Below are 22,775 nucleotides of genomic sequence, written 5' to 3'. Positions count from 1 at the left end.
GAAGTGGGGCTGCATTTATGGGCAACATTGAAGGTCACCAAGAAATTTAGAGCTCTCATTTGACCACCTGACCAAGCCTCCAGTCACAAAACAGTCCTGCTGACCATTTTGCCATTTCAGGCCAGCTGGCCTGAAATACAAACAAGCAGCACATTTTTTTTAAAGGGAGCTAAATGTTTTTCTCCCTAAGATTCCTCCTGGATCTCACACTCAAACACTGACAAGATTCTGAGATTAGGCAGTGCTCTTTGACTGTGAGAGATCAAATAAGAGCATTCTTATAACAGCTAAACGCTGCTACACGTGAAATGTATACACACCTCTTATGAGGAAAATATTCAGCCCTTTTCTACTGCTGCTGACATCGCAGAATAACGACAGGCTAAGTAGACCATCTTGGTTTGTTTTTTTTTACTGTGTTCTGTATTACTGTTGATGTGAATTGCTGACCAAAAACCAGGCAATTAATTGCAACAAGCATTAACTACACTAGGCAAGCAACACAAATAAAGCCAATAAAGCAAACAATATAATGTTTGTTTTTCGTTACAGTATCCCTGGAAATTAAAATTGTACCCCAAGAAAAACAGTGCATTTCATGGTGCTCTTAAATTCAAACAGGCTCCTAAAGCCAAGCTTTTAAACCATCAAGAAAAGAATTACAACACTTCCATTTAAAATTTGCAGCTATTTAAGGAACATCTGCAACATGTGGTTACCTTCATCTGTATCTTCCTCTGCCCAGTACAAAAAACAATCTGTTTTTTGCTGCATTCAAAAAAAAGTAATTGAAATTTCATTTCTGATAATATAAGTATTTATACTTATTATGAAGACATACACAGGTCTAGAGGGTGTCCTTCAAAATAGGTTAGTCAATTGAAAAACTCATTTCAAACAACACCTCTCATTGAGCTCTGAAGGAATATTCATAACCGTTTCAAATGATTACTACAAGCAACAGTAGGTTTGTTTTATATAAACACTGTACACTTAAGTTAATATAAAAATATATTATTTTTAATAAAAGTACATAATACACTATAAACAGCTATGAAAGCACTGTTACAGAGGTAAACAAAAGTCTACGTTAATATTTCAAGTGATTGCATAGAATTCCTTCATGCAAGTCTAAACTGTAACATTGGTCATGAAATGGACCCAGTAAAACGGGGTCATTTCCTTTCTTCACACTCACATTTATACTCACTTGAAAGGGAAGAAAATGTGTTATCACTGATATAGGTTCCAGTTGGGTTTTTTTTATTTTGTTTTTTATTTTAAGTGGGCTATCAGAATCAGAGCTTTGCTGAAGAGACTGGGGATCCCATGCCATTCTTTTCAAAGTATTGCTGCAGCATTTTTCTGTATTTCAGATTGGCAGCATATTAGTTTGTGTGTTAGCAGAATTTGATTTGTCAGACCCAAGAGATGAAATATGATCTGAGTTTGACCTCACTTGATCTCTACTGTAAACTATAGTGCTGTTTTTTAATTGAGATTCTTGACATTGCCATTAGTGAGTTCTTTCCAAGTACCACCAAAATTTTCACGTCCTTCACAGCACACACTCTGCCTCTGTTCATTGGTAGTGGGCTTTTCTTCAAGATACACTGCAGACTTATCAGAACCGCCCAGATGCAAACTTCCACTCGCAGAACTCCATTCACTGCAGCTTCCTTCATCCCTCTCAGGAGTTCTGGCAAAATCAAAGTCCTGAATTCTTTCATATGCGGTTTGCCAGGTCCCACGTGAGAGGACACATTTATCATCTTTCAAGGTTGTTCTTTCATTTTTACTCTTAAGCATGTGATGAGCTGACCCTGAGATGGCAGGGCCATTTTCAAGTCTAGCTGCATCTACATTTTCTAACTGTCCTTGACAAACAAATGAAGGGACGTTTGGATTTGCAAAATTACTAGTTGCACACAAGAGTTCTTTGTCTACATTTACGACATGGCTGTATTTTTCTTCCCTTCCACCTACATTTGGAAGAATCTTTGACAGTCCATCTCTTCCAGCATTAACAAGATGTTTATAGGTATTCCTATTCTGAATATGTGAAGAATCTGTTTCATGAAGCATATGTTGTGCCTCAGTCTGTCTTGCATCAAATTGTCGTCTCAAGTCACGTGGTATGTATTTCTGAACAACTTTATCATTAGCTTCTTCAGGTGTATTTTTGCCACAAGATTTGCTTTCCATATTGTTTGGCCTAGTTTGAGACAGGCAATCTCTTTTTGAGAATTCTACTCCAGTAGGCAGGTCAGAATTTAACAGCAGAGCTAGAAGAGTTGAGAAGGAAATGGATCAAATAAAAGAAAATTAACAACGAAAGATTAAAGAAAATAATAAATGAGGGAGGAGGTATTGGCCCTTTTAAAATATAGGTCAAACATTCTCAAAATAAGCAGCCTATGTTTACACATCCATTCACAAGCTCGTAAATACTCAGTACCTCCCTAAGCACCTGATTTTGGTTACTATGTGCATTACATCTATGTGGTGAAGAAGAAAATAAATACATAACCCAACATACCTGAGCAGGTAGTTTTGCACTGCAATGTGTGTCGAAGAGGTGTTTCAAGTCCTTTAGCCATTGTAACAAGCTTGCTGGCAGCATTCATTATTTTCTTTTCAGCTCTAACGATAACCAGAGAACATGAAAAAAAATAAAGATGTCCAGACTCTGCATTTTCCATAAAAGTAACGACAGCAGAAGTTGAAGAACAGTGAGAAGACAAGGTGTCAGACAGCTCAGCAATGCTCTGCCAGCAAGATCAGCAGCGACTCCACACCCGTCTCATCAGATCAGGCCAGACTAACACTTGTGCCAACATGGGATGAACAATGCTACTGGACAAACAATGCTACACTCAAGTTGACAGAACTCTTTCAAAACCAAAAGATATCCAGTCATGCTGGAGCTTACCCTTCCTGTTTCCCATTATCAGTAAGAAGCTGTTGAAGACATGTCAAGTAGTACTTCCGCATTTTCCGTGCCGTCTCCTGGCGCTCTCTGAGAACCTCTGACTTAATCATTGCAGCAGCTCTCTCCTTACTTTCACGGATGTAACACAGCATATCACCTACAGAAACATACTGCATAAGGGACAGCTCTGCCACAGAGGGGAGAGACAGGAAAATACCACCAAAAGGATTGCTGAGTAGACCTGAAGCAAGGGCCCACGTTTACCAGCCAACCTCCCGCCCAAATCCACAAGCTGCTGTGATACACAGGCTCCACACTGCTGAAAGACACAGAGCCAGCCTCTACAAAGCATCAGACACAACAACCCAATTGGCTCACCCTGCACCTCCATCAGCTTTAGCTCATGGAAAACACAAAGTGCAGGGGTTTGAGACGAATGCTGGTTGGTACATCCAAGGCTCGTACCATCTGAGAAACAGAAATCAGTGCAACAAGGCAGGGACAGCATAACAAGGCTTCATACCACACAATGAAGCCTGTCCCAGACTATTGCAACATTCCCCCCAGTAAGAAATCAACTGGGCGTTCTTAGGTGACCTGGCTGTCAGATTCCCAGGCTGAGTTAATAGAAGGAGGAAAAAGTACCAAGTAAATGATTTTGGTCTCCCAACCTTTTAACTGAACCTCTTGTACTTACTCTTTATCTTGCTCACAGACTTAATGTACTGTGCACGCATTTCTTCCAGCCCTTTCACAGAGCCACAGGATGAACAGGCTTTTGAGACACTTCCCTTGGATAGCAACCTGAAAATAATACAAGCCACACAGCCTAAGAGCAGCCTAGACCTTACAAATATCACCTTGTCCACATTGCTTTTTGAAATACCTTGGAGATGTGCCCATGTCTTTCAGTTTAGCCTTCATCTCAGTGTTTTCTGCAATTAGAGATTCCACAAGCTTCTCGTTTTCTAGAAAAGCCAGTAATGAACCATAAAACAATGTACTTTCCCACATTCAAGCAGAGTTCAACATAAAACATCACAAACTGCTGCCTTAATGTAGAAGACCCAAATGTCAACAAGCATCACCAGTAAACAATCAGCTGCACCAGAGACAAGCATGCAGGAATCAAACACAGCACATTTTGCAGAAGTCTAAATAAATGAACACACTGGACTTAGCCTGAGCAAAACATCAACATGCAAGGCCCAAAGCAAAGACTCAATTTACATCCATGAGAGCAATGGTTTCCACTTTATTTTGTTAAAGCATGCATGCATACACCATTACATCCACTGAAAACTGTATTGAGCAAGAAAGGAGGTAAATGCGGTCAGTCAGGCCAAGACATTCACAACTTTCTATTCTGACTCAGCATCCTTACCTTGGACCTGCTCTGACATTGCTCTCTGCTTCCTTACAGAGAGATGAAGACGTTTGTGAGCAGTCTCCAACTCTCTTTTCAAGTCCTGGCACACAGCCTCTTTCTTTTCCAGCTCCTGGCTGCAGTGTTTACAGCACAACACTTCCTGAGACCAAAGGTTCTTCCTTGCTCCTTGCTGATCTGAAACAACAAACACTAGAAGTCACCCATCACTCAAGGGTCCCAAATGAATCATATTCAACCTTGCTATTTCCACTCTACGCTAAGGAAGCATACCATGTATGAGTCCAATTTAAGTAATCACAACAGCCTGGTACAGAACCTGCAGCAGCTCCAGTCAAATCACACAGCCTTCCCAGCCTCAGCACGCTCCCATCAACAATCAGACGCAGAGGTCTCAAAACAGGCAGCAACACGGCACTGGGAGGCTGAACTGCCACTTATCTCTGCCCTTACTTATTTATTTTTAAAGCCAACAGCCAAACAGGGCCTGCTGGAGTCAGCTGAAGGAAACTCGCCCAGCTGGGAAGGCTCACACGCGGCTGCATTGAGTTAAGTTCAGAAATTTACAAAGCCTGGGCTACTTCCAGGGGAGCAACGGCTGCTTTCTACAGCCAGCACAGGGAGCTCGAGAGGCAGAAGGGCTGTGCTGCCTGCATTGTTTTGCATTTAATAGATGGTTTGTTATTTTGGTGGTGAAGGAATTCAAGCCGCGTTATAGGCACAAAGCCAAGGACTCTCTTGGGCTTTCTCCCTTTATGTTTTTTGTTGCACAACAACTCAAATAAACTGAAAGCCCCAGAGACATTGCTGTGCCTCCCATGAAGTTCTTCCCCAGCTCCGCAGCCCCCGGTCCTGCTATAGTGCACGGGACAGCTTTGGGAAAGCTACAGTGCTCAACTATCAGCACGTTTCAAGGGCTGGGAGGGAGATGGGAGCAGGGAGGAGGAGGAGAGAAGCATCACCTAGGGGATTCACATTTCCTCAGCAACTAAACCCTTCCTCAAGAGAACTGGAGAAACTACCTTGCCAGGTGAAGAATCATTCCTGACACAACAGTGCCCTTGATGCAAAGGCACAATTCCTTGTATTGCCTGACAGCTTAGATTTTGAGCTTCAAAGCTCTGCCTTAATACTTACCTGCTCCAAGATACCATTTGCTCCACATCCTGCTCACCAGGCTCAGCGCTGGCTTGCATACAGACTTTTATGCACCAAAGGTGAAATTGTTCCTCTGTCTACAACCTTACTATCAGACCAACTGTATCTCCCTCTACCATCCAAATGTTCACAAGTTCAAGCCTATCAAGCCTAACTGGATAACATACAGCTCTGTCAGAGTGAAAACAAACTCAATACCTCCATCTGTCCCACTTTTATGCCGTCTCTTCAGCCTTCTTTGTGTTTCTGATTGCTGTCCAATGTTGTAAAAAGGGGATCTTGCTATGTTCCCAGTTTCTCCATCACCTCCTTGCATGCAGGAGCAGGCTTCTTTATTTGCATTATTCAGTACCTTTTCATTTTTCTGCAATCGAAAGAACACTGTCTGAAAATCCAACAAAGAGCCAAACAATGCGTTCCACAACATACTACTTATTAAAGCTAGGATGAAGATGAACAAGCAACCCAAAGGACTGTATTAGCTCTGATTCTTGCATCCCAGCTGTATGTCTTGAACTAGAACTGAAGAGAGCAGCTTGAATAGCGATGGAAACAGGTACTTCTGCATAGAGAATGGTTACTAAGTGTAATTCCCTGCAATAGCAGTACCTGATAACACCCAGAGTTTGACTTTGGAACACCAGTTGAGTCAGAACAGAATATTAAAGAGTCTACAGAAGGCATAGCAGTGGATATCTTTTCAGGAAGCTAAAAAGTACAGACAGGGCTCTGATCAGATGAGATGTACACTTTTAAATTTGGTTTATGTTTATATTAGCTTGACTTTCCCCGAGGGCAGTTAAAAACACTAGCCAGAAGTATGCCACTGCATCCCTGAAGATGAGTTAATGAGTAGAAATGTGATATCCAATCGCTACTGTACAGTTGTGGGTTCCAATGAACTGTAGAGGAATGCCTCCATTTATTTGCCTATCCGCTCTGACACACAGAAAGAAATTCCTGATTCACAGTACTATAAACCTAAGAAACCACTATGAGTTTTTTAAGATGCTCCTAACTTAAGAGTGTGGATGTATGTCCTTAACTGATCAACATGGGCATTAAAAAAAATAAATAAAAGAATCACACTCCTAATCTGGTTGTATTCTACTACAAACACTGAGAATCTCACAACCATACCTTATCATATCCCCTAAATTGCTGGCCATAGATTTAGCCCTCTCTCAGAGTTCTAAAGAACTTGTTACAAATGACTGCAAACGATGGATTCTCCATTTCTCTGGATCAGGTGGATTTTACATAGTGAGGGAAAATGGGTACGAATCACCCATCTGTTTTCTCACATCTCTTCTCCAGCCATTATTTACAATTCCCTGAAATATTACCTCTTTCCACTCTTGCTCATGCTTTTCCAGAATTTTGTAAACTGTCCTTCTGTAGGCCTTTTGTAGGCATGCCTTCAGTTTGTCCTTGCAATGATGATTTAATTCAACAGGAGCATCAGAAATCCTCTCCTCCCAGGAATGCTGACTATAGGTGCTTTTAACTAGCTCTTCATGGACTTCTCTCAACAAACACTCAAGCTCAAGCTGAGTCTTCTCCTCGTAACGATTAATTTCATCCTGAAGTCTTTTTGTTTCCTGAGCCTCCCAGTCTCGCTGCTTTTGGTCCAGTAACATCTTCATTTCTGCCTCCTTCTGAGCAGAGAGATCATTCACCTGCTTTGCAAAATCCTCCTTTGTTGTTGCAAGTACCTCTTTAATCTTATTTCTGTGGTCATCTAAGAATGATCGGTAGTCTCTCTCATTTTGCTCTTGTATTTGTGCAATTTCTTCTTGCTTTTCTTTGTTCCACTGAGCACGGGCTTTCGCCACTGCTGCTTTGATAGTCACAGGGATTTCTTCTTCCTTTAGCTCTAACTCTTTCTTGAGAGAAACTACCTTTTCCTCAAGTTCTCTAACTATTGATCCAGATTTCTCTGGATTCTCACGCTCATTCTTCCATTTTTCTTCATCAGGAGAGAAAGCCAAAGCCAACTAGTTAACAAGTAAAATAGAGTCATTATAAATATATATATGGCATATATATATATTATATAGCTACACACACACATATATAAAATATACAGAACATATATAGTTCACTGAAAAGTTCCTACAGCCTTTAATAAAAACATCATTATTAATGCAAAAATAGAAAAAAATATCAAGGCAGTGCTATACTAGAAACATCATTCCTTAGTGATTCCCTACATACATGCATTCATCCATTCTATACAAGATTTGGAAATCCTGTTCAGAACTACTAATTTTCTGCTACCAGCTTTCAAGCAGTTTCTGTCTGTTCCCTTTTTTGCTTTTCTTGTTCTGTCTCTAGATTTACCTTGTACTCTTTGAGGTCTGTTAATTCCTGCAGCGACCTGGCACGTGCTTGGGTTAAAGCTGCCTCAACCTATGAAAAGATTAAAAACAAGAGTTCAGTTGGGACTGCTTATGTTTAAAGAAAGTAATACAATCAGACCAGCTGCATCTAATGGATCTCCACTCCAGATGCAAAAGAAGATACCAAAATGATGAGGATTAAACTTCTTTCCATTCAAACGGTGTAAACAAAATTTAGCTTTCCTCAGTTATGTTCAAAATTCCTGCAAAGCTCAACCAGCTGTGTCAAGTGATACGTAAAAAATTAGAGATAGAGAAAAAGCTATATGATTCTAATTATTATTTCTAATATAATAAGTATCAACTACTGAGCTTGAAAAAAAATCAGAGGAAAAGCATATTTTCTTAAAAAAATAAATAAATAAATAAAATTTGAGGTGACCCAGTGGCACAAACAACTAGACCCATTCAGCATATTGGCACCTGAGAGTCACACAAACTCCAGGCAAACAGGACAGTCATTTGTTACCTGGCTGGCAAGACGTTTACGGTATTTACTTTCGAGTTTTATTTCAAGTTCTTTTAAGGCCTCTTCAGAGGCCCTTTTTTCTTTCAGAGCCTTCTGGATCTGCAGCTTCTGATCCTCAACAATCCTTGCTAACTCGTCAGTTGAAGCATCATTCACACATGTTACTCTATCTGTTTGACTGCTGCAGTCCCTACATTCAAACACAGTTTTTTTAACTTCTTCCAGCCTACTTTGCCATTCTCTTTCTATCTTCGCAATGACGTCTTCCTTCTTCTAAGAAAAAAAAAAAATAACATATATGTGTAGACAGATAGATTTAAGACATTCTTCCCCATCATATAAATAGAATTTCAATAGTATTTAACAAATACAGCATTGCTGAAGAGCATCAAAACCTAAACCCTCAGAAGGGCACCTTAGCTGGACCCCTCATCCCCCGCCTTTCTCCTGCACCCTCCAAATTACACCTCCACTGTGCATTTGGTACAGAAGGAGTTGTTTATTTTTCTTCCTTCTTCTACCTAGCCTCCATGGGGAAAGACGTGTAACAGACTTCCATAGGAGGACTGAGCCCAACAGAACAGAAAGCTGAACTTTTGACCCTCAGATTAGGGTAGAAAACTCCAGTATGTTACAGCTGTGATTACATGCTGCAGTGTTACTTCATAAAGCCTAATTTTCCAAAGATCACAATCAGCTGTAAAACCGACTGACTTCAGAGGCTTCTGAAACAACAGCTCCTCATCAACCACTTCAAATGCCAGAAGAGCAACACATAAGACTACCACATATACATATACTCTTTCTCCAAAAAATAAAGAAATTCATCCAGTTAAATCAACAAAAAACAGGAATCCCAGTATAAGCTTCTCACCTCTTTTTCTTCCTTTTCCCAGTGCACTTTGGCAAATGCAACTTCCTTCTCAATCTGCATTTCTTTTTCTTTCTGCCACTGCCTCTTTGCTTCAGCAATAGAATTACTGTATCTCTCCTCAAGCTCACTTCTCAGAATTCTAAGTGATTCTTCTTTTTCTTCTAAAAGCTGTTTCTTGAGCTAGGACAAAAACCACCAGTAATTAATAACAATAATAATAAAATAGAACAGTTAAAGCAAGCCTTCACCTGTGAACGATCTGTCTTTAGGAGCCAATATTTTGGGGAAGGACAACTACATGAAAAGGAGTAGCTGCAGGAAGAGTTACCAGTACTGTATTTTAAACCAAGTCTCTGCCCTGAACCCTCACAAAGTTGGAATACACAATAGTGGATTTATCTTAAAAATACTTTAATATGATATGATGCAATAATACCTTATCTTCTTTCATCTGCTGCTCACGTGCAAACATTTGTCTTAAAGTAGTTTCCAAGGTGTCCTTCTCACCACACACTGCTATGTAACATTCCTTCACTGTGGTCATCTCTCTGTTCAGCTCCTCTATGGTAGCCCTTCACAGTACAAATCACACATTAGCAATCCATTTTTAAACTCACAGGATATAACTGCTTTGAAAGAGCATTTCAAAAAGCACAAAGGGCCAGACATGAAGCACAAATGTTTCACAGCATTGAAAAAACTGAAAATGCTTACTTCAGCTGTGAGACTGTCTCTTCATAACTTTGAATAAGCTGCTGTTTTTCTGCAGCATACCTCTGCATCATGTCTTTCTCAAACTGGGCTTTTGTATCCTCATGGTGTTGCTGATATGTTCTTTCACACCTATGATTTCAAAAAAGGAAAACACTGCCTATGTGAGGAATCCTCTTCAAAATGGGGTTCAGCTTTTGTTTCAGAACAAAGAAGCTACATTTCCAAAGCAGACTCTCCTCACGACCACACGCAGGATCAAAGTTCACAAAAGAAACTAAACAGTGTTAATGGACTTAACCTGTCAATGGCTTCTTGTTTATCCTCATCAAATTCTTGAACCATCTTTCTCATCTGACAGCAGAGATCCTGGTTTGAGCTTTTCAGTTTTTCCTCGTTTTCTTTCAGTTCTTCAATAGTCAAAGCATGGCTCTGCACAAAAAGGAGTCAAGTAGCAGGTGAGTTTTAAGGCATAATTGCAGGTTTGGGGGTTTTTTTTGTTGTTGTTGTTGGTTGGGTTTTTTTTGTTTGTTTTTTAATAGGAATGCGAAGCATTTTTGTCTCACCTGAACTTCTCTAAGCAAAGTTTCATTTGCCTTTCTGAGTCTCAAAACTTCTTCCTTAAGATTATCAGAATCTAACAGACTGGCCACCAAAGCATCGTTTTGATTTGTCACTGGCTAAAAAATAAAATTAAGATGATAACTTTCAAAGGTACGCACACTCTAGAAACAGATTCCTTAAAAAGAATTACAGAGTTACAACTGTATTTTACTTACAGAAAGCAAAACCAAGCAAGGACAGTACAGCAGTGCAATAACGGTATCACTGTTACTCTTTAGAAGTTTCATAATGCTATTCCTAAAAGTAGGTACTCGACATTGTGTTTGTTAGCTGACTGCTGTTATCCAGCTGAGAGACTACACCCCTGAAGCAAACCATATTTCTGTCCCACATCCAGGTCAGAACACACGGATTACAAAAGTGCATGTTACAACTCCAATCACATCACAATTTGAAGTTAATCATGTGGTCAAGAGACACACAACATTAAAGAGATTTTTCATGGATCACAGATTTGTCTGAGTTGGAAAGGGCCTTTAAAAATCTAGTCCAATCCCTGCCATAGACAAGGATACTTCCCACAAAGTCAGCCCCATCTAACCTGACCTTGAATACTTCCAGCAACGAGGCACCCCCAACTTTTGAGCAACTTGTTCCAGTGCCTTGCAACCATCATAAAGCAAAGAATCTTTTTCCTTATATGTAACTTAAATCTATTATTTTCTCAACTCAAAACATTATCCGTTATCCCATCACTAGGTGTCCTTGCAAAAATCTCTTCACCTTTCTTATATGCAACACTTACGTACTGAGAGGCTGCAACATATTCTCCTTGGAGCCTTCCTTTCTCTAGACTTAACCCCAGCTCTCTCAGCCTTTTTTTAAAGAGAAGCTCCAGACACAAGTCCTCCAGCTCTGAACACTTCTGTGGCCCACTCTAACAGGTCTATGCCTTTCTTGTGCTCCAGGTCCCAGAGCTGGATGCAACTGTCCCCCACTGAAGGTGGGGACTTACAATGGTAAAGTAGATTGGGAACAATCACCTTTCCTCAGCCTGCTGGCCGTGCCTCCTTTTATGCAGCCCATGAAAGGACTGATCAAATTAGAGAGCGAATGCTATGAGAAAGCAATTTGTTTGACATCCCATCAATTATACCACCACTATCAGGCAAGTAAATTATTGTATCAGAGCTCACTTAAAAAGACATATTCTGCCCAAGTTATGCTACTCAGTTTCTTTCTTTCTCACCACAGATACAAAACAAGGTATCACCAAAACAACAATATTTCCCTTAAGATCAAAGGCAAATCTACTTAATTACTATGAATTGCTACATAACTTTCATTATTTTTTTGTCTCGTTTTTATAAGAAATTTTAATGTTGCTTTGATTTACTAAACAACAGTACAAATTACAAGCACTTGAAAAATATGTGAAAGAACAAACCTCCAAATCTTTTGATGCTTTTTCTGCTTTCAACAACTGCTTGAATTCTTCTAACTTCTTCTGGCAATCTTTAAGATCATTTTGTAATTGAGTAATCTGGTTTCTCTTCATTTTATTACTGCTCAATAAGCGTTCCAGTTCAGCTTTTAATTCTACAATAATTTCATCTTTAGAAAGTTCTTTATCCATGTCTCTGTTCTGTATTATACTATTAGGGAGAACATAACCAGTTCAGTATTCAGAAGACAAAACACTTATCCAGAAGTCAGTCTTAGCAAGAAGAGCAAATGATACTACCACAAATACAGAAGTTCAGCTCTAAGGGATAAGAGCAAAAAGGATGTGAGAACATGAACACAAAAGCCTCATGCTTTTTCATTAAGCTGCAATTAACGTACACGAAACACCTTCATTCTGCTGTTTCTCCCAGAAGATCCATTCTCACATGACACAAAGTACTTCAGGATGACTTGCTATAGAGAAAGCATGAGCATGAAGTAGTCACATGGAATCTTTGAGCAAAACCATGCACACAATCCATACAATTGGTAAAATAGCTATCAGCGAGCATAACAGAAGCAGGAAAACAGAATTTTTCCACTTTTATGTCTGCCTGTTGTCGAGGAATTCAGTGGCACTCCGTATGCAGATCAGTTACTCAAGTATATTGCTACATTCCCTAAGACATATTTCAGATTTTACAAGAAGATTTAATGAAGCAGAGTTCAAGTCCTGAAGAACACAAGGCCAGTCTCCCATGCCATGCAACAGACTGCTTCTTAAGCATCACAAGTGAAAACACTCCTTACTTTGTTGCACATGTTAAACGCTTTCTGCTGAACTCTCATGGCAATTGATTAAAAGAAAAATCACTCCAGAAACACCAAAAGGAATCACACTCAAGGAACAATAACGTAGTCCTTAGGAAACCTAAGTATGCATTAAGCAGTGATGAGGCATTCAACATACACTTTGAATTCAAATTCCTATTTCCCCAGTTACCTGAGGATACAAGCAGTATCTATCACAAATAAAAATAGGAAGTAAAAAATTGAATTTACACATTGCTTGTGTAAGTTATGGAAGATTTCAGATTTTTTTTTCCAATAAGAATTACTCAGTACCTGCAGAACCTTGAGTTATTCATGGTGACTTTTTTAATCCCCAAATCTACACAGGAATCACTGAGGTTCGCTTGCAGCTCTCCACCTGCGTCACTCAAAAATACTCCAAGTTTGGCAGCAGATTCATACAAAGTTATTTCTTCCTTCAGTTCCATTAATTCATCCTTAAAAGAACAGACGAAAAAATAATAGAGCAGAGAAACTCTAAGTAAATGTATCAAGACTATGATTCTTACAAAGAAAACAAATACATGGAGTTATTCTTTCTATACACCAGTTGTATTTTCTTGAGCGTTCTATTTTTTTTTTTTTCCTTTTTAACACCCACCATTTTGATAGCAAAGCATAACACACAACAACTACAAATTAATCAGTTAATGTTTTCTGTTGCTCAGTACATTCTATTGATCTTACAGTTCATACATGAAATTAAATATTACTACTTCTTTCCTTGTGATGCCCCGTTGTTCATTTTACCATACAAAGAGCATACACAGTTCATACTCTAGTACCTGTTAGGGTTCCTTGCTTTAAGATGATAGATCTAAAGAGATCACTTACTGAACTGGAAACACAGACGCCCAGTGGTATTTAAGAGGACTCCTTAGTATTTCTCCTTGATGGCACATCAAAAAATTTCAGAAAATAAAACCCACAATCTTCCCTACAGGCCAACTTATGACATTCCCAACACACTGAATTTATGTGCTTCCTTTTCCACGAGCAGGTCAGACGCACGATGTCAGACTTGTACCTACATACACACAGGTATATGTACGAAACCACCAGCCTGTCAGCTACAATGCTCACCCCTCTAAAATCAAAACCTAATTAAATGTGAAATATTTAATAACAGAAATTAACCTGCAAAGCCTTGTTCAGGTTATTGCTTATCATGTGCGCAGACTGAGCTTGTTGCAACTGAAACCGTAACTGATTTGCCTCCTGTATGGAGCCTATTGCAGGGAAGAAAAACAAACAGAAAAACAGCAAAGCATAGATATGAAAGAAAGACCATGTGATCTAAACAAAACAAAACACAAACAAAAAAAAAACCCACAAAGAACAACAGCAAGAATACTCACTGCACCAAACAGGTGAACTTGGGCTACTACTGATCTCCAATTTAAGTGACAATTTGAATTCAACTTTGGGAACTACGCTGACTTAATTTTTTCAATTTTTATTGTAGCTGTAAAACAAATACCATGAGAAGCAAGATGTGCCAAAGGTTTGCTTTCTGTGTAGCTCATTAGAATTAAAAAAAAAAAAAAAAAAAAAAACCACACACAAAACTGTGCAAAGTGAGCAGGAACAGGACAGCGTTGGAAAACTTTTGGCTCCTCCAGAGATAAGGAACTTTGTTCTAAGAGTTTGCCAATTTATTATTGGTGTAAGGCTTTTGATGAATAAGGCATGGAGGAAAAAGTCATGATGGTATTCCAGCTGGCAGTTAAACTCTTAAAAATTGTTTATATAGTTTCTACATTATACACAGCTAATAGGTTTTTTCTCCTCCTCCATCCTCACCACCATGCTCTCTCTGGACAGACTTTTCTTCCAGATTACCACAGTTCTCAAGCAGAACATACACTTAAATCCAGGATCTGGTAAGAAAGGCATTTCAGTAAGTTATGTTGTCCTTTCCTAGAAAGCAAACAACTATTAAAACACTTCCATATCTACTGGGAGCCACAAGACATACACATAACGAGCAGAAAATTCTATACACTGTTCCTACTGATAGAAATTGTCCAGAAGCAGTCTCCAGCTGCAAGAAAACTTCTTAAACATTTGCATTTAGCATAGCAATTTATACTGAGTTTTTTATTGTACAACAGTAAAGCTCTGCTTCATAAAGACCTAACTAGTGAAAACCATGAGCATGGCTGCTCATGCTGAAACTTCCCAAGAATTAAAAGCTTCAGTTCTGCAACTACTATTTTTTTTTTACACCAGCTTTTATTTATTTCAACTACAGAATTTGTGAATAGACATCTATGCCAAATGAAACTTGAAAAGGCACATGAGAAAAATGAATAAATAGATTTTAACAGCACAAAATAACATCTACCCAAGCTTCCACTGATTTAACAGTGGATATGTTTTAAACGTGCTTGACAGTACAAGGTACTAAGCATGTAAAGGCTGAAATTGCCAGGCACAAGCTGACAGATCAGCTACTATTGACCAATTCATGTCAGATAACACTAAAGTATTCTTAAAATACTTTTAAATGAGGAAAGCATCTGTGGTAGCATAACATTTGTTTAGTAGTCCACTATACATTCAGCTTGATGTTGAGCACCGACTTGCAACGGCATGCTTTAGTTGTTTGTGTACGGGAAGATATGGTGTGAGGAAAAGACTGACCTGTTTGCAGTAAGTTTGCACACTGCTTCTGGCTTTCCTCAAGACTTCTTGTCAATCGATTTATTATTTCAGTTTTTTCACATTTGGTTTCTTCCAGCATTTTTTCAAGTTCCTTAACACGCTCTCCTAGATTTTGGCAAAGCTCTTTCTAGGAAGAAGAATTGTTTTTATTCATGCAACAAACACTGAACCATCCAAAATAAGTGACAAGTGACCTCTGAGAGCAACTAAGTTTCCACAAAGAAACGGTAAGCATACCCATGTAAGAACAAACATGGATGCAAACTGTCCTGTGCTTCCTAGAGCAGTGTGTTCTTAGCACGTCAGATAGGCCCTGTGATTAGTGACATGTACTTAGTTCTCAGCCCAAGCTTAAGTCAACAGAGCTTAAGCCAAGCCAGTAAGTTTCAATGCAGTGTAAAACAAGAAATGTAGCTTTTCATGTGATAGGAAGCCCTCCATATGGCAACACTTAGCTAGGTGTAAAGATGAGGTATTGTACCTCCTTTCAACTTATCTTTTTTTAAAACCAGAGCTCACTATAAGCAGTTAACTATAAGTTAACTATAAGATAGTTAACTTTCCAAATGCACAGCCCATTTTCGTGCATTTTTATGTTAAGATTCAAAACTACAGGCATAGAATGAAAGTTCTTTAATTCTATTTTCTTTATACGAAAGAAGACAATTTATCAGTGTCCGACTAGAGTGCATTGTTTGAATACACAAGGGCAGTAATACCTATTTTATTATGCTGGCTTACAGCAGAGGCAGATGTTGGTGATATGGCAGCTGAGGTTGAAACTCCCTGCCAGTATTCCATTACATTTTGTTATCATGTGACAGATGGCAGCTGAGGGGCAGCATGGCAAAATGGCATCTGATGTGGAAGAACATACAAAGCAAAGGTGTGTCACTGAGTTTCTCCATGTAGGAGAAAAATAAAATAAAATAAAAAATCACAGCCAATGACATCCACTGACACTGGCTTAACATTTACGGAGAACAAACAGTGGATGTGAGATCAGTGAGTGCTGCATTTCAGCAGTAGCAACAGTGACACGAAAGACAAGCCATGATCTGGATGGCCACGCGTAGCTGTCACATCACAAAACAAGGAGTATCTCCATCAGCACAAGACAGTGGTTTACAACCAGGGAACTGTAAACAGAAGTGAACAAAGGCACTGGAATCAAAGGTGGGAATATTAGAATACTGCAGTTTGTGCCTGGAAGGTCCTGTGAATGCTCACACAGGAACAGAAAAAAAAACAAAATATGCAAGTTTGTCAAGACCTACTGAATCAATATGAAGCTGAAGGTGACATCATTACCAGTGATGATACATACATGGTGTCACCACTGCAAGCTAGACTCAAAACAGCAGTCCATGGCTGGGGGAGATCTGAATTCCCCATCAAAGAAAAGGTCTGAGTTGCAGCACTTAGCAGGTTAAGTAATACACACTCTCTTTTGGGATAGGAAAAGGGTAATCATTCTGGATTTCTCAGAATCTGGACAAAGCACCAAATCAGATCAAAAATCATAGCACTGAGTAAGCTGAAGCCTTCAAGCTGGAGCCACACAGAGGAAAAAGAAGAAAAACTTTCCCTTGCAACATGATAACAGGAGGGCCCATTCAAATTTGAAGTTGGTTGAGCACATTGCCAATCTTGGCTACACTGTCCTACCACACTCACCACATAATCTGGGCTTGGCACCTTCCAGCTTCCATATGGTCAGGCCAATGAAGGACTACGTGGGTAACATTTTCCTAGCAATGATGCCATCATAGCATCTGTGAAACAGTGAGTCACCTTCATTGGAACAGATTTTTACAAGCACAACATGTATTTGCAGGCAGTTCATCACCTGCAAAAATGCATAGCTAATGGTGGTAACTATGCTGAAAAATAGCATTTGGTAGCTGAGAATTTGCTCTATCAAATTGTTGTTGTGCTCTTTGTATCTGCTGTAGTTTCTATGGAAATAAGCAGGAGACATTACTTTCAGAGCAACCTGCGCATTTCATGGCATGACAGACTGTTACTGTGTATCAGATAACCACATGTTGCATGATTATAAAACCCAGTCTAAGTAGTGCTTCTCTTTCCCAGATTTCCCAGGTACTCAACTCAAGAGAAGACTATGCGTAGAAATAATGTTCAGGAGGGACATTAAGACAATGAACTCTTGCCTCCTCTGGTAAAGCAACCTTCTTTGCATCTGCTATATAGGCCATTATAACTTCTAACTGTTTAGTGATGTTTATAAACACAGATCACACAGGCTTCATAACACTGAGACTTGCACAGTATTTTCTTCCTCTTTAGCTAATACCTTCCACATGGAGCTCTTCAGATTATAAATCCAGAGCATTCAGAAGAGTACTCAGTACCCTATAATAATTTCTCACCTGCTCTTGTAGTGCAGATTTTGTAGTATCAAGTTTCTGCTCTAATGATAGTACTTGCTTCTCATGCTTCTGCTTGAGTGCTGTAACAACAGCATCGTGCTGCTCTCTGGCTCGCTGAAGAGTGTCTGATCGCTGAAGTTCTAACAGCTGCTTCTGCATGCTTTCCATGGCTACTTCTGCCACCCTGGATTGCTTCAATATCTGTAGGAATAGTATTAGAGTAGCTCACAAACATTTTACCTTTGCTCCAATATTCTGTGTGTCAATTCAGTTCTTTTCTGCAAGAGTTGCTAAAATTCTTGTTGCTGCCTGGATTTTAATACAAACTATTTTTCCACCAATACACCCCATTGGTTCACCTGCAATCATCACGCACTGCGTGCCAGGAGACTGGCACTTCCTTTTAATGTGACTGCACTACAAATATTCTGTAAAGATCTTTCACAATAAACAGTTTAATAATGTGTACAGTACCTGCTCCTCATTGGTAGTAAGAGTCTGAATTTGAGTTTCAAGTGCCTTTATTTGGCCTTCAAGGTACACTTCCCGTTCTTTTCCATTCTGATAGAGTTTTTGAGATTCATGAAGACTAACAGCCAAACCATCCTTTTCACCTTGAGAGAGAAGAACAATAATTGCGTGATACTAAGTCAAAGCATCAGAACAAACAAGTTGTTAGATATGGATAAAATCTAAAATCTGATATCAGTACAATATTTTACCTGTGACCATTGAAAGCTGATGGCTCAGATACCTAATCTGCTGTGCACTCTTTTCTAGCTTTTCATTAAGTTCTTCCACTCGTCTCTCTCGTGCTTTATTTAGAGCTTTAAGTTGAAGAATCTGCATATTCTCTGAAGAATCTGCCAGAATTTCAAACAGAGCGTACCAACAAGTTAGGGCAGTCAATTAAACAGGTTGGGATCATAAGCAATTCTTGACACAATATATAGCTTTTCCATAAAGAGCCAAATCCATTGTTAGTTCAGAGAAGTGCATTATTTTCTATCCATGTTTGAGTCACATTACTCAAATAGCTCTGTTGGTTTTGAACTCCACTGCTCAGAGCAAAATAAAACATGTTTATGATCAACATCTGATATGTATAACCTGCTGTTGATTTCCAGCGGACTTTTAACACAAGCTTCAATTCTGTTTCAAGTCTACATAAAAACTGCTTACTTTCTTCATTGCCTGAGAACTCATGCTGCAAATCTTCATACGCTTCGTTTCTTCTCATTCCTTCTTGGGTTACTGGAATTTTTTTATGAACGTCATTTTGGTAAGGTTTATACATCACTTTGTAAGATTCTGCTGACTGGCCACTAACAACTTCAGATGTAACAAACGGCTGCTGTGACAATATATAAGAATAAAGAAATGAGAGCTACAAATGTAGATTCCTCAATTAAAATAATTTTCCTTTTTGTTTTACTGGTTGATATCAAGAAGAGGTTTAGCATCTCCTCTTCTCATTTACAGGATCCTATACAGGATATCATTCAACTGTGATAGAAACCGTAACAGAGGCTTCTGCTTTAGCCTTCAATTTCAAGTGAGTAAACACATGCTTCAGTGCACCGCATTCATTCCTCCTCATGGATTTCTGGCTAGCCAACAATGAGGAAAAAATTGTAATGTGGATATATGAAAACTCTGATGTTTAACACTTTCCTGTTTTAATATGCAAAATTGATTACAGAAACCTTATATCATTGTTTCAACTGATAATAACAGATTAAAAGCATCTGGAAATATTACTATCAGCAGCTAAAGCCTGTGAAAATTTTCACCAAGTCAGAAAAATACATCAGCTTCTAAAATACCTTAAGATGTTCCTTTGGAGCATCGGGAAAGTTTATTATTTGATTCTGTTGACTGTTAAATTCTGGATTATGGCCATTAGTGTATGGTCTGAAGTTCTCAGGAAGATGATATAAATTGCTCTGCTGGTAGCAACCTGGAGCATTAAATCCATCTCTATCAAGATAGACGTCATCTGGATCTTCTTGATTGTTCTGTCCAGAGTAATCTTCTTTCACATCGTATAAATGTTTCATCTGATCGCTGTTATGCAAGCCATTCCAATTCTTGGCATGTTTTTCAACATGGTCATTTTGCTGGTCACACAAGAATTGGTCAGGGTACAGATTTTGTCCTTGCTCATAACCCTATAAATGAATAAGAGAATTAACATTTGCTCTCTGAAAACTCAAATTTTTTCTTTCCAACTCTCAAGGGAGAACTATTTCAAATGAAAAGCAGAGCATGCTGCCTATGGTAGAACTACTTCTCTAGTGAATTTAAAGAATATTTAGTATGTAATCATCCACAAGTAGTCTCTATTCATTATATCGCAGTTTACACAAACTTACATTTTGAGCATCACTTATCAATAGATGATCATTCCACCTTCCATCTGGCTTTCGAGCTTCCTGTGACCTAGAAAAAGACAAGAAGGTGCTTAAAAAAAAAAAAAAAAGAAAGAAAAGAAACACGAACACAACAACAAAAGCTCACTTCATTAAATTAAGAGGTGCCCCAACCATACTGCAGTACAGCAGGTCTTTTACTTAAATTGCTTTCTGTACACCTCCTTAATAGGGTGTATGGTGATAGAACAAGTGGAAATAGCTTCAAGTTCAAAGAGGGTAGATTAATGTTGGATATAAGGAAAAAGTATTTTACAGTGAGACTGGTGAGGCACTGGAACAGGTTGGCTGTAGATGTGGTGGATGTCCCATCCCTGGAGAGACCAAACTGATCTAGCTGTGCATGCCCCCATTCATTGTAGGACAGTTGCACTAGATGATTTTTAAAGGGCCTTTCCATCTCTAAGAATTCTACGATCAGCCGAGATTTGGTTCTATTTTCAAAAGCACGACTTAAAAAATAATTAAAAAAATGTAGTACAAAAAGCCTTACTGCTCCTCAGTCTCATGAATGCTAGAGTCCGAATAGCTGGAGAGCTGGTCTCCACTGTCATCCAGCATATCATGGGGAAGGTCTGTCAACAGCTGTTGCAACTGAAACAGAACAAACCAACACACATTCAACTCAAATTTGGCAGACATATATTAAATAAGCTGCTAGCACAAAATCCTGTTTTTTTTTTCCTTCATTGAAAAGAAGTCACTCGTTCACAGCACAGGAATTCACAGACTTACACCCCACAAGGCTTCACAGACTACTGATTAACCTAGTGATCTTTCTAGCAAATTTTTTGGTGCAGACTTTTCCTAACAAGAGATAAGTGAAAGGTCACCATGTAGATGTGGCGAATAAGGAATGAGGAAGTGGTTCTTCATTTCTTTTCTTAGATTATCAGATTACAGCTGTTGCCAAGTAATTACAATGCATGAAAAAGCTATGAACAATGCAAAAAGGAGGTGACAGCAGCTTTTAGCATCCTATCTACTGCCTGGGCAAGAGATGATCAAGGCCTTCCAGCCTCTACACATAACATTACAGAGCTCATTAGGTGCATCATCTTCTTATCTCTTCAATTTTTACATCACTCTTGCAAAACACAGCCCACGCTGTTCTACGTTCTCTTTATAAGAGTAAAACGTAAATTAATAAAAAGGACAATAAACGGTGGGATACTAGTTACACAAGCCTTCAGATAACTTTTTTCTAACCTCTTGCTCTCTCGCATAGTCCTCTTGGTCATAGTCTTCATCTTCATGCTGAGTCTGCAGAGCCCCACTATCAAAGTCGAGGGACATTGTGCTCTAACAGTATTTTCCAGTACCCAGGGAAACCTTTCACAAAACAGGAAAGTATCACACGTGATGAAAAGGAAATAAATATATTCCAAAAAGCTCCTGAATTAAGGAGCCAAACAGACGAATGTCTTTCTGAAAGTTACACTGCACGTTAGATGTATCATTCACTTGAATTTGTTTTCCAGTATGAGCGATACTTATTTCTAAGAATTCACTATTTAAAGCCAATTAAATAGTTTAATTTGAACCCGAGCGCTTTTATCACGAAGTTACTATAATTAAGATACTCTTGCTTCGCTTATTCCTAGGCACGGATCGCGCTCTGCTCCAAGCAGAAGCACACTACAGCTCGGCGAAGGCTGGCTCCAGGTGAAAGCGCTTCGCGGCGAGACCCAGTAACCTCAGCATCACTCCGCAGTGGCTCGGGCCCCGAGGCGCTGTTCCGCCCCGCAGGCCGGCCTCATCCCGAGGCCCGGCTCTCCCTCAGCGCGGCGCCGGCGCCCCGCAGCCACGTGCAGCGGGAAGAGCCTCCCTGCCGGCCTCCGGGAGAAGCGAAAGAGGCCGAACAGCGGACCCGGCCGCCGCCACTCACCTGAGGCGCGGGGAGAGACGACGTCCGCCTCCCCTCCGACACAACGACAGCGGCCCCGCCGCTTTTCCGCATGACAACCGAACGTGCGCCCGCCGCTCTGACAGACAGCCGCGCGCGCCAACCAGCAGCCGGAGCAGCGCCGGATCGCGGCGCAGGAAGAGACGAGCGGCCTCCGCGCACCGCCTCGCCCCGCCTCGCCCCGCCCCAGACGCGCTCGGCTGCGCTGCAGACCCGCCGGTCTGATTGTTTGAAAGCAGGCGCGCGTGGCCGCGGGAAAGGGTCTGGCGCGCTGATTGGCTAAGCGACCGACCAATTGGCTGCGGCCTGTTTGCGGAGGGGCGGGCTTTTTCCGGAGATGGGGGAGTGCGCGCGCACGGCAGGCGGGCAAGCGGGCGGGCAGCGGCGCCATTTCGCAGCGGGACGTGGCCGTTGCCCGGCAACAGCGCGGTGGCGTCATCAGAGCGGTGCCCTCGTGACGTCACAGCCCGACGGCGCGACGTTCCATGATGGCGACCACGTCATGGTGCGAGCTGGCGGCAGAGCATAAGCATTTCTCACCGTAGGGCGTGTTTTGAGGGGCTGCTGTCACCCCACTCGTCA

The 22,775-nt window shown here is 40.2% G+C and overlaps 1 protein-coding gene across 1 annotated transcript; it reads right to left on the bottom strand.

Moving 5' to 3' along the window:
• Positions 1–342: 342 nt before the first annotated feature.
• Positions 343–22,362, bottom strand: CEP152 (centrosomal protein 152). The gene is given in 29 exon segments (XM_048956657.1): positions 343–1,494; positions 1,497–2,285; positions 2,540–2,643; positions 2,933–3,089; positions 3,630–3,736; positions 3,819–3,900; positions 4,317–4,496; positions 5,676–5,841; positions 6,824–7,474; positions 7,821–7,889; positions 8,349–8,621; positions 9,223–9,402; positions 9,659–9,794; positions 9,937–10,065; positions 10,235–10,365; positions 10,500–10,613; positions 11,945–12,152; positions 13,069–13,232; positions 13,933–14,024; positions 15,442–15,589; positions 17,856–18,056; positions 18,330–18,469; positions 18,578–18,718; positions 19,038–19,209; positions 19,682–20,026; positions 20,231–20,297; positions 20,781–20,881; positions 21,497–21,619; positions 22,176–22,362. Coding segments are annotated over 28 exon segments (5,256 nt in total). The 5' UTR covers positions 21,584–21,619; positions 22,176–22,362; the 3' UTR covers positions 343–1,372.
• Positions 22,363–22,775: the final 413 nt, after the last annotated feature.

This window comes from Lagopus muta, chromosome 10 (genome assembly GCF_023343835.1).
Source record: "Lagopus muta isolate bLagMut1 chromosome 10, bLagMut1 primary, whole genome shotgun sequence".
In the NCBI taxonomy this organism is placed as follows: Eukaryota; Metazoa; Chordata; class Aves; order Galliformes; family Phasianidae; genus Lagopus; species Lagopus muta.
Note: the sequence above shows the minus strand (reverse complement) of the source record. Positions and strands in the feature narration are given on the sequence as shown.